This window comes from Corapipo altera, unplaced genomic scaffold (genome assembly GCF_003945725.1).
Source record: "Corapipo altera isolate COAL_440 unplaced genomic scaffold, ASM394572v1 68, whole genome shotgun sequence".
NCBI lineage: Eukaryota > Metazoa > Chordata > Aves > Passeriformes > Pipridae > Corapipo > Corapipo altera.
The window spans coordinates 48,051-57,442 of NW_020884919.1; the positions used below are offsets into that span (position 1 = coordinate 48,051).

A 9,392-nucleotide genomic window follows, 5' to 3' on the forward strand; every position below is an offset into this window, starting at 1 on the left:
TTCCTGGAGTGTTGTCCTGCAGTGCAGTTCTCTGCATGTTTTGTTAACCTCCTGTAAATGCACAGATTGTATTGCACACACTGCTTAACTCTCAGGGGGTTTGTCACAGTTTTGCCTGGTTTGTGTGACTGTTGCTGTTAAGACTTTCAGAAAAGCCTACAAGCACATCATAATGCTCTGCTCGAGTATTGCAGAGTCATGGAGAACATGTGAGTGTTGTGAGTGTGACAGAGTTAAGAATTCTCTGGAATTTGGAATTTTTCCAAGGTGGGTGTAAGGTTATCAAGTTGCATATGTTTGGTTATAGTACAGATGCAGTGTTTGGAATCTAGTTTGGGTGTGAGGTGGATGTTATTTCTGTGTGACCAGTGTATACATTGTTTCATGAGCCTGCTGGACAGGTAGACCTGATCTGGTGTTTCCACCAGTAGAACAGGATACTTCACAAGGGGGTAAGAATGTTGTGTAAATAAAGGTCCCTTCAGAAAGCCTGGTAATGCTTGTATTTTTTTGATTAATTATTTTAGTTCTCTGGATATTTTGGAAACTGTCTCTACAGATGGATTACAAGTAACCAAGATCTACTGGAAACAGCGCTTCAGTTACTTAGTTTGATTCCATAGGACAGTTCCTCTGTTTACACACTGAGTTAACGGCACCCAATAAATGCACAAACCTTTCTATTGACATAGGGTTGGCTGTGTCCTGAACCTGCATCAGAGAGAGACGACTTGGTATATCGTGACCATAAGTCAATTACTAGATTGCACAAGAAGCACGATGGGGATTGTGCTGGAGGCGGAGAAGGCAGTGCCAGCTCTGTAGAGCGGAGGAGTGACAACCCTCTAGATATAGCTGTAACCAGGCTGGCTGACTTGGAGCGGAACATAGAGAGAAGGTATCTGAAGAGCCCCTTAAGTACCACCATTCAGATCAAACTGGATAATGTGGGCACAGTTACTGTCCCTGCTCCTGCACCATCCATTAGTGGTGATGGTGACGGGTAGGTCATTGAGATTAACTTGAAAAATTATTGTGCTTCTTTGCTAATTGGAGCCTATTTTCTTATTGCCTGTTATCTATGTACTTTCTTGTATGTCTGTGATCCATATGGATCATGTTATTCTGCATGGTGCTTTGTAAAGATTTTTTTTGTTATGTTTGTTGATAATCTTGCAAAGTTATCTTATATTTAACTGATTGTGACTAAGCTTTGAGGCACGTAGCCACAGTCTGTGCACTACATGAAATTTAGTTGCTTAAACCTTATACTTATTGGCTGTGTACGTTTTGTCATTGCTTGGCTTTCAATGTGATAATGATTGTTCCACGTTTCAAATAAGCAAACATGCATGTGACCTACTTAATTTCTCTGTATCTCAATGCAGAACTGAAGAGGATATTGCTCCAGGGCTGAGAGTGTGGAGAAGGGCATTGTCAGAGGCACGCAGTGCTGCACAGGTAGCTCTGTGCATTCAGCAGTTACAGAAATCAATAGCATGGGAAAAATCTATCATGAAAGTTGTAAGTATCTAAACTGCTTTCACTGTTATCCTATTTTCCCATTTTAGACATTTAGTTGCCATGGGGAATAATGCATTTGTTATTATTTCACGTGAAACCTCACACAGTTAAACCGTACAGTGGGCATAGATGAATAAGCCTAATGGAAAAGATTGGCCCTTGCTTGCCAAATTCAGCATCCTGAACTTGATAAGGTAAAAAGCCCTTGTAACTGGTTACTTTAAGATGGTAATTATTCTCTGATGATGACATCTGCGTAAAAGAGTCATTTCTGGCTCCATCTGATGGAAGATACTCTGTCTGATGGAGTGTTTCTGATCTCATCCATGACACAAACTGTATGGAGGTTCAACATCACATACCCCAGTTAAGGACTTCATTTTTCAGAAAGCTGAGATGCTCCCAGCGTGTGGCTCCTTTGCACTCACAGTTCTCACAATGGAACATACAAATTGGGCACACAATTGGTGTGTGAGCAGACAGGCCAAAGTACCTGATTCCTTGTACACTTAGCATGTCAGTCTGTGATAACTACATATACAGCAAAAGCATGCAGAGAGAGGACCTGGGTCAAAATTTGCATGGTCCACTGAACCTCAAAGTTCTGAAAAAAAAACTATTAGTACAGAAATAGTGATTATGATGTGGTCAAGTATGGCCAGTGGTGTATAGTGAGTGCCAAAAGTGATTCTTCCATTTGTGCTCTCCTTCCTATTTTTGTAATTTCTGCCAGTCCTATACAGATTCTAATTACACCTGGACAATTAAAGGATGATTGAACTAAAAACTGTAATGTAAGGCTGTATCCTTTAGTTTATGTAACTATAAGTTTAGAGTTGTATCTTCAGTGCAAAAAGCTTATGAATTTGGTAGGAGCACCTGAAAAGGCATTTGAGCGTTTCAAGATGCAGTAATTTATTATCCAGAAAGAAAAGTATCGATTGAAATATTCTCTGCATTTAATTACACAGTAAACATAAGTATTTGGAGTTCTTTCAAGTTCCTGAAACAAATTTCTGGGTATAGGGGAGTAGCACAATCACACAGTGTATGTAAAAAAATTGACAGTCCTGTAGATATTCTTAAGTTAGTGTGAATTTTAGGAAGTGATGGGATCATTTGTTTTGCCTTACTGAATTTGTTCACAGCAGCCTTTGGATAAGATCGTTACTGATAATTATTTGGAAATATTCTTGTGAAATATAAATCTTCTTTATTAAGTAGCAACTTACATATGCAGTGTGGGCATAAATGAAGAGTTCTGAGATCATATGTGTGGACCAGAGAGTTTTGATAGGTCTAAGATACCTTTACTTATCACAGACATTAATAAATTACAAAAAGTGCTCATACTTCTGTGTGCTGTAGGAAACCTATCTTGTAATGAATTGCTTTTCCAATGTGTTCCCAAATGTAGCCTTCAGATCAGTTCCTCACATACTGCATATATTCCTTTTCAGATGTGATCATCAGTAGATTCTGACTGGGGTAAAATGAAAGGAATTTTGAGAGTGAATTTTTGTGTTTGGAGGTGAAGGGTAATTCAGGTACCATTCCTGTGTTTCAAAGTTTAAAAATGGAATTAAACCCATTTTTCATGAATTACAGTACTGCCAAATTTGTCGAAAGGGAGATAATGAGGAACTGCTGCTCCTGTGTGATGGCTGTGATAAAGGCTGTCACACCTACTGCCACAGACCCAAGATCAGCACCATCCCAGATGGGGACTGGTTCTGCCCTGCCTGCATAGCAAAGGTAACACTCCCGGGCAGGGGGAAGGGACCTGGGCTGAGTGACCTGTTTATACATGGGACAGTTACAGGTGCTTTTATCAATAGAAATAATGGTCTGTGTGTTTTGTGTGGGGCTGCCATTAGATGATGAGATTAACAGTTTTATATAACTTGGATTTTAGTGGCAGTAAAGGCTACAGTTTTATTTGTTCTAAACTGTGGGGGTTTTAATGTAAGTAGGTACAGAATTTTCATGCTGATTCAATAGCGTAGTTTTTAATTTGACTTTTAGAATTTATTCAGTATTTATCTTGCAAATTTCATCATTGTTGACAGACCAATGTCTTAGAATCTGTTTTAAAAGAAAAATCAGAGAAAAACCCTTGGTAAATATATTTTTTTAATTTAAGTGTTTATATCAGTCTTTTAGGAATAGACATGTGTTCGTCCAAAGTGGTGCCAGCCCGGTTTGTTAGGAGGTACTGTTTTACTAATCCGAATGTCAGGGGCTTTTCTGTATTGTCACAAGTTGAGAACCTAAATCACTAGTAACAGGAATTTCTGCAGCCTTATTTGCCTTCAGAGAAGAGCAAAAAGTGAATTATCTCTAATATTAAATATTTCATTTGTTTTGGTGCTTTTGCTTCTGATCTTTGTTGCTGTCTATCAGTGATAACAGAGGTTTCTGTAATTTCTTGGTTATTACTTATGTAAGTTCTCTCTATTGTAGGCAAGTGGTCAAACTCTAAAGATAAAAAAACTTCAAATCAAAGGGAAAAAAAGTAACGAACAAAAGAGAAGCAGGAAATTAGCAGGAGAAACAGAGGATGAAGATTCTGCAACTACAAGCGCCTCCTTAAAAAAAGGAAAAACAGACCCTAAAAAAAGAAAAATGGATGAAAATGTTTCTGTAAGCCAGTTAAAGCAAGAAAATTGCACTGCTGTTAAGAAACCTAAGAGAGATGACTCCAAGGACCTGGCTGTATGCAGGTAAAGTTTCAAATTCTAAAGTCAGGGGTAAGCCTTGTTGAAACAAGTAATGTCTGATTCTTTTTATCCCTGTTCTGGGGAACAAGAACACTGTTCTTTGTCACATTTATATAGACATATGTACACATAATGCTTCTTCCAAGAATGGGACACATGAACCCCAGTAGCAGTGGTACTGAGAGCTTTCCCAAGGGTAGCCAAGACAGTTATCCACTGTGATTATCCACTGTGTCCAAAGGGCTTTGCTTTATGGAGGAGGACACAAGAATCATCTTCTGTGATACCGTTGCTGGTCAGTCAAAAGCAGTGTAGTTTAGCCTTGTCACAGTTTTGGAAAGTCAGTATTAGCACCTTTTTTACTGGTCTGTGAATGGTTTACATTGAGGATCAGAGTTGCAGAGCCATGTTTTTCTTTTGGAATGCTGACCATTAGAATTTCTTCTTAACATAGGTTGCCTGGAGAGAACTTAATGTTATTTTAATTACTCAGTTAAGATGTCTGTCTTTATATATATTGTTCTGAGCCTTTCACAGGGCACAGAATAAAGTGCTTTCCTTTTGTAAAGTGAATAGTTTGGCAGTGCATGATGAATTTATAGAACAATGGAAAACCTCTGTAAATGTATGAACAGCTTAAAAATACTGGTTTTAAACCTTATTTTATTCAGCATGATTCTCTCAGAATTGGAAACTCATGAAGATGCCTGGCCTTTCTTACTTCCTGTAAACTTGAAACTTGTTCCTGGTTATAAGAAAGTTATTAAAAAACCTATGGACTTTTCCACCATTAGAGACAAGCTAAGTAGTGGACAGTAAGTAAACCTACTGTAAATTTTACTTTACGTTTTAAAAATAATATTAAAATACAGTACATTTTTTTAAAATTAGCTAAACTGTATTGATCTGCCTGCTCTGACACCTCTGTGATTACATCTGCAGTAACTGTAAAAATTCTTAATTATATGCTTTTATCTTTGCCATAACCAAGTGAAATACCATGTTAGGTGGGAGAACCTGTGGAACTGACTGAAAAACAGTAAAACTGCCAGGTCAAATGCACCAAAAGGATCAACAGGAAAAACTTTTCTTCCTCATCTTTTTTTCATGGAAACATCTTAGTGTTGTTACATGTCAGAGAGAACCATCTGTGTGGGCTTTAAGAGTGGAGTCCCTGTAAAGGATGTGGAGTGACTCGGCAGCTCTGTTGTGGCCACACTCCAGTAATGGTGGTTAATCATTTTATAGTCCTAGAATTAGACAGCACAACTTCTAAAAAAGAGCAAGACAATGTATTACTCTGACCCCTCCCCTCCTTGTCATAACCCTGTGCTCTAGGACTCCCCAGCACCAAGGCACATTTTGTCAGCTGTGAAGACTGAGCCTCTTCAGGCTTTTTCTCCCATGAATATGAGATTTAAATGCTCTATATGTGCTCATTGGTGTCGGTAGACTTGTAATTTTTATTCTTTTTTTTTTTTTAATAATTTGTGTGAATATTGGAGCATTCTTTGGGCTGTGTATGTTTGGGGTAATAAAAAGAATAGCAAAGGCAATGTTCATGATTATCTGGGCAGCCTTTTTTTGTGCCCATTTGTTCCTCTTTTAGGTAAATGCAGCTCTGCTCATCACTTACTTTGAAAGGACCCTGAGCCCAAGAACAGATACATAAATGGAAAATAACCATAGCATTTTAACTAGAAAGCTGTTGAAGGGAAAGGAGAATTAGTTTTTAAACAAGTTTGTTTTCCAGTACAGGCATGAAATTCTACCTTACAAAGCTTTTGAGGACAATAACAAATACAGTGATGAGAGAGTATTTCCTTGCACTGACATTCATTTTCCTGTAAATATTTAAATCAGAATTTAAAAATTAAAAGTATAATTAGCATGTCAAACATTCATTGAATTTTCACTGATGTTAAGAAAGTTCTTTCTCATGTAGTTGAAGTGTTTTTCCCCTTTGATTCTCCGTGTTCCAAAAATCATTCACCTTTTTCTTCTTCCAGGTACCCTAATCTTGAAGCATTTTCACTTGATGTCAGGCTTGTTTTTGACAACTGTGAAACTTTCAATGAAGACGATTCTGACATAGGCAGGGCTGGCCACAACATGAGGAAATATTTTGAAAAAAAATGGACAGAGATTTTCAAAGTGAGCTGAAGCTACCAGAACTCTTTTCTTTTCTTTTTTCTTTCTTTTGTTTTTTTCCATCAAATGAGGACTGAAGAGACCAGCAATGTGAACTGTATTTACATGAAAGTGCAAGGCACATGAGTAACTAATGACTGGGTTTTTTCCTTTAAAATATCACAGAATTGTGATACTAGTTTTAAAGGCTTCACTCCTACAGCAACCATGGCCCCTTGGTTATTGGTTTGTGTGTTTTAACGAACTAATTTAGGTAGAACAGGGAAGCACACCCAAAGAATTTCAAAGAAAGGGGTGTTATAGTGCAATAGCAATTTATCAAAACGCACTGAATATTCAACCACCAGAGCTCTACTTGGGGAAATGGTTCTCTTTTCCCTTTCAATAAATATCTATTTTTCATTTTTTTACTTTGTAGTTTATTTTTTAGTGAATGTATTTAATTTTATGAATTATTTATGATTATACAGCATTCAGAATCTTCGTTTTCTGTGAAAAGGAAGAATTAGAAAATTGCTTTAAATGTTGAAAATACAACAAGGAATGTTTTAAAATATAAAACAAAGCCAAGTAAAACTGTTTACACTGATGTGCTGTGAAAGCACTAAAAATTAAACTTTACTGTAGAGTTACAAGTACATTTATATATATGTTGCTGCATCACTTGAGTAGTTAAATTGTATTTCAAGACAGTGAAGAAAAATTGAGACATGTATATACTGTTCATTATTGTTTATATTAAGTCTTGTTTTAAATATGTATGATGTGTACATATTGTTTGCAGACATTATTGTTTATGCCTTAGGAGGATGGTAGCATTTTATTTTAGTCTTAAGGTAATTATAGCTCTATGGCTTGTACAGTAATTATCCTCTACCAACACTGTGGAGTCTCCTTAATCTTGGTAGTGCCTGCCTTTGAAACAGGGTGTAGGGGATATTAGTTTTCCATTTTTCTATTTTGTTATATAATTTCAAGCCACCACGGCCTCAAATTCAAGTATAATCATTTGTACCCATGTGGAAGAAAATTGTGACAATTTCCTACGCACACAGTATTTTTTCATAGAAACATTTCCCTCCATTTGCCTTGCCACAGAATAACGGAAAAAGACATTTGTAACCACTGTGTTTTATCTACTGTGTGTTGTGGTGGCCTGTTGGGGCAGATAGATCAGATTTTTTTTTTGTACTAATGTAAGAGTACTTGAAGTTTTATTTAAAAGAAATGTTGTGGAAAGGTAGCATTCTTTTTCTTTTCCTTTTTTAGGAGTGTTATTTTTCACTAGTATGTGTGGCACGGATACAATAAAAGACTGTTTTGCAAACCAGATTTTCTTGGCAATTTTAATACTTCAGCTCCTGTGTATATAGGTGTTTTGTTTTGTTTTTTAATATCTTGGGAGTCTTGCATTTGGTCAGTTCTTCCGGTGCATCTAATTCTCCTGGCCTTTTAATGGTGGTTCCAAAGAAGCGATTGCCTTTGCCAGCAGTCAGAGAGCAGGTCCCGCCTGTAAATGTCCTGTCAATAACTGAGGGAGGCCTCGGGGTGTCCCCAGGGCTGGGGTGGCAGTGCCCTTACGGTGGGAGTCGCGTGTCATGGAAACGCACGCCGTGGATAATGTGTCTGAAAACCACTGTCCATGAAAAGTTTTGTCCCTTTTTTGGCCTGTAGAGGGCATTAGTCATAATCCTTGCTCTGACTGAAGAAAACAGAAGAATTACAAAGGGATATTGTGGAACACCAGTACTTATAGCTCTCTCATAAAGCAATATTGGGTGTTTTTTGCTTTTAAACTAGGCCTGCCACGTTTGAGCCTTGGAGCCTTGGTTTATATGCACCCTTGCTATTATCGTTCTTGTCTCTACTAAGAAAGAACAGTCAGTACCTATTTTTTTAATGAAATGTTTGTTTCCGTTGCCCTCCCCAGAATATCTTGTTCAATGATATTTTTCTTTTCTAAAGTCTTGTTAAAATAATCCATTATTACGTAGAATAAAAAATTCATATCTGGGTGTCAGGCAGTTTTGCATTCTAATATGAACTCCCCCAGACTGCTCCACACCTTTTCTTTTCATGACCTTTCTGAAGACTTCAGTAAAAAGGTTTGCTGACATGTACCAGAGGTGTGAAGATTAATCAGTGTTGTGAATGTGTGATGGTAAGCTTGCTTAGATATATCCGAAAACTAATTCTTCGATGAAAAACAGTCTCGGATTCTGTACTGGACAATGCTTTGTCTGCCCTACTAGATCTGTTAGTTTTTTGAAATGTCAGAGCCAGGTTACCAGCGACACTACATCAATACTTGGATTTTTTCAGCTTGTATCCTAATTCAGCTCAACAGCTGGGAAGCTGAAGGCAGTAACAGCTACTGCGGTGATGCCAGTGAGACAGGTTTCAGCCAGTGAATCACACGGTGTGCAGTCAAATAACGTGCCGTAAAACAGAACGCGAGATGGTACCCACTGAACACGGGAGGGAGATTATTACATAGCAGGGAATGCTTCCTGGGCACAGGGTGACTCCGAGGAAGTGACTGTGTCTTCCTCGAAAAAAAAGTAGGTGTGGTGATAAACCGTTTATTTTGCATGAGTTGCGGAGCGTGTATCTGGATGTGCCGCGGCGATGGTGTGAATTTCTGACAGGTGCTGGAGGAGCTGTTTGTTCGACTCCCTTCGCGCCGGGACGGGCGCGGTGCCGGTGCCAGGGCGGAGCCGGCGGGGGCCCGGCTCTGAGGGTTCGGCAGCGGCCGGAGCCCCGGGCCCGCCGCCATCTCCTCACAGGTGCCGGCAGAGCCCGCGTCGCGCAGCCACAGCGCTGGCGGGGGTGTGCGGCCCGGGGGAGCCGCGAGAAGGGCCGAAAGCTGCACGACCCGCGCCGCCTCAGGGCCGACGCTGCTGGCGGCGGGCAGAGCGACTAACGCAGCGCCGGCTCCCCCCGCGGCCGGCGCGCCGTGGTGCGGCCCCGAGCGGGGCGGACCGGCCCGGGCTGCGC

The 9,392-nt window shown here is 39.4% G+C and overlaps 2 protein-coding genes across 4 annotated transcripts in view; both read left to right on the forward strand.

The window, feature by feature from the left end:
- BAZ2B (bromodomain adjacent to zinc finger domain 2B) overlaps positions 1 to 7,727 on the forward strand; it is a 55,310-nt gene extending 47,583 nt beyond the window's left edge. The window contains 6 exon segments of the mRNA XM_027656230.1: positions 693 to 1,003; positions 1,389 to 1,524; positions 3,133 to 3,279; positions 3,988 to 4,247; positions 4,916 to 5,059; positions 6,254 to 7,727. Coding sequence (XP_027512031.1) covers positions 693 to 1,003; positions 1,389 to 1,524; positions 3,133 to 3,279; positions 3,988 to 4,247; positions 4,916 to 5,059; positions 6,254 to 6,407 — 1,152 coding nt within the window. The 3' untranslated portion in view covers positions 6,408 to 7,727.
- A 351-nt stretch (positions 7,728 to 8,078) lies between these two features.
- The window catches only part of WDSUB1 (WD repeat, sterile alpha motif and U-box domain containing 1), a 14,578-nt gene continuing 13,264 nt past the window's right edge, over positions 8,079 to 9,392 (forward strand). The window contains exon 1 of one of the 3 annotated variants that reach the window (XM_027656235.1): positions 8,079 to 8,956. The gene's annotated coding sequence lies outside the window, so the exon portion shown is untranslated. Of the gene's footprint in view, positions 8,957 to 9,024; positions 9,044 to 9,162; positions 9,182 to 9,392 lie in introns of those variants that run through there. The other 2 variants (XM_027656236.1, XM_027656237.1) reach the window with 2 other exon arrangements.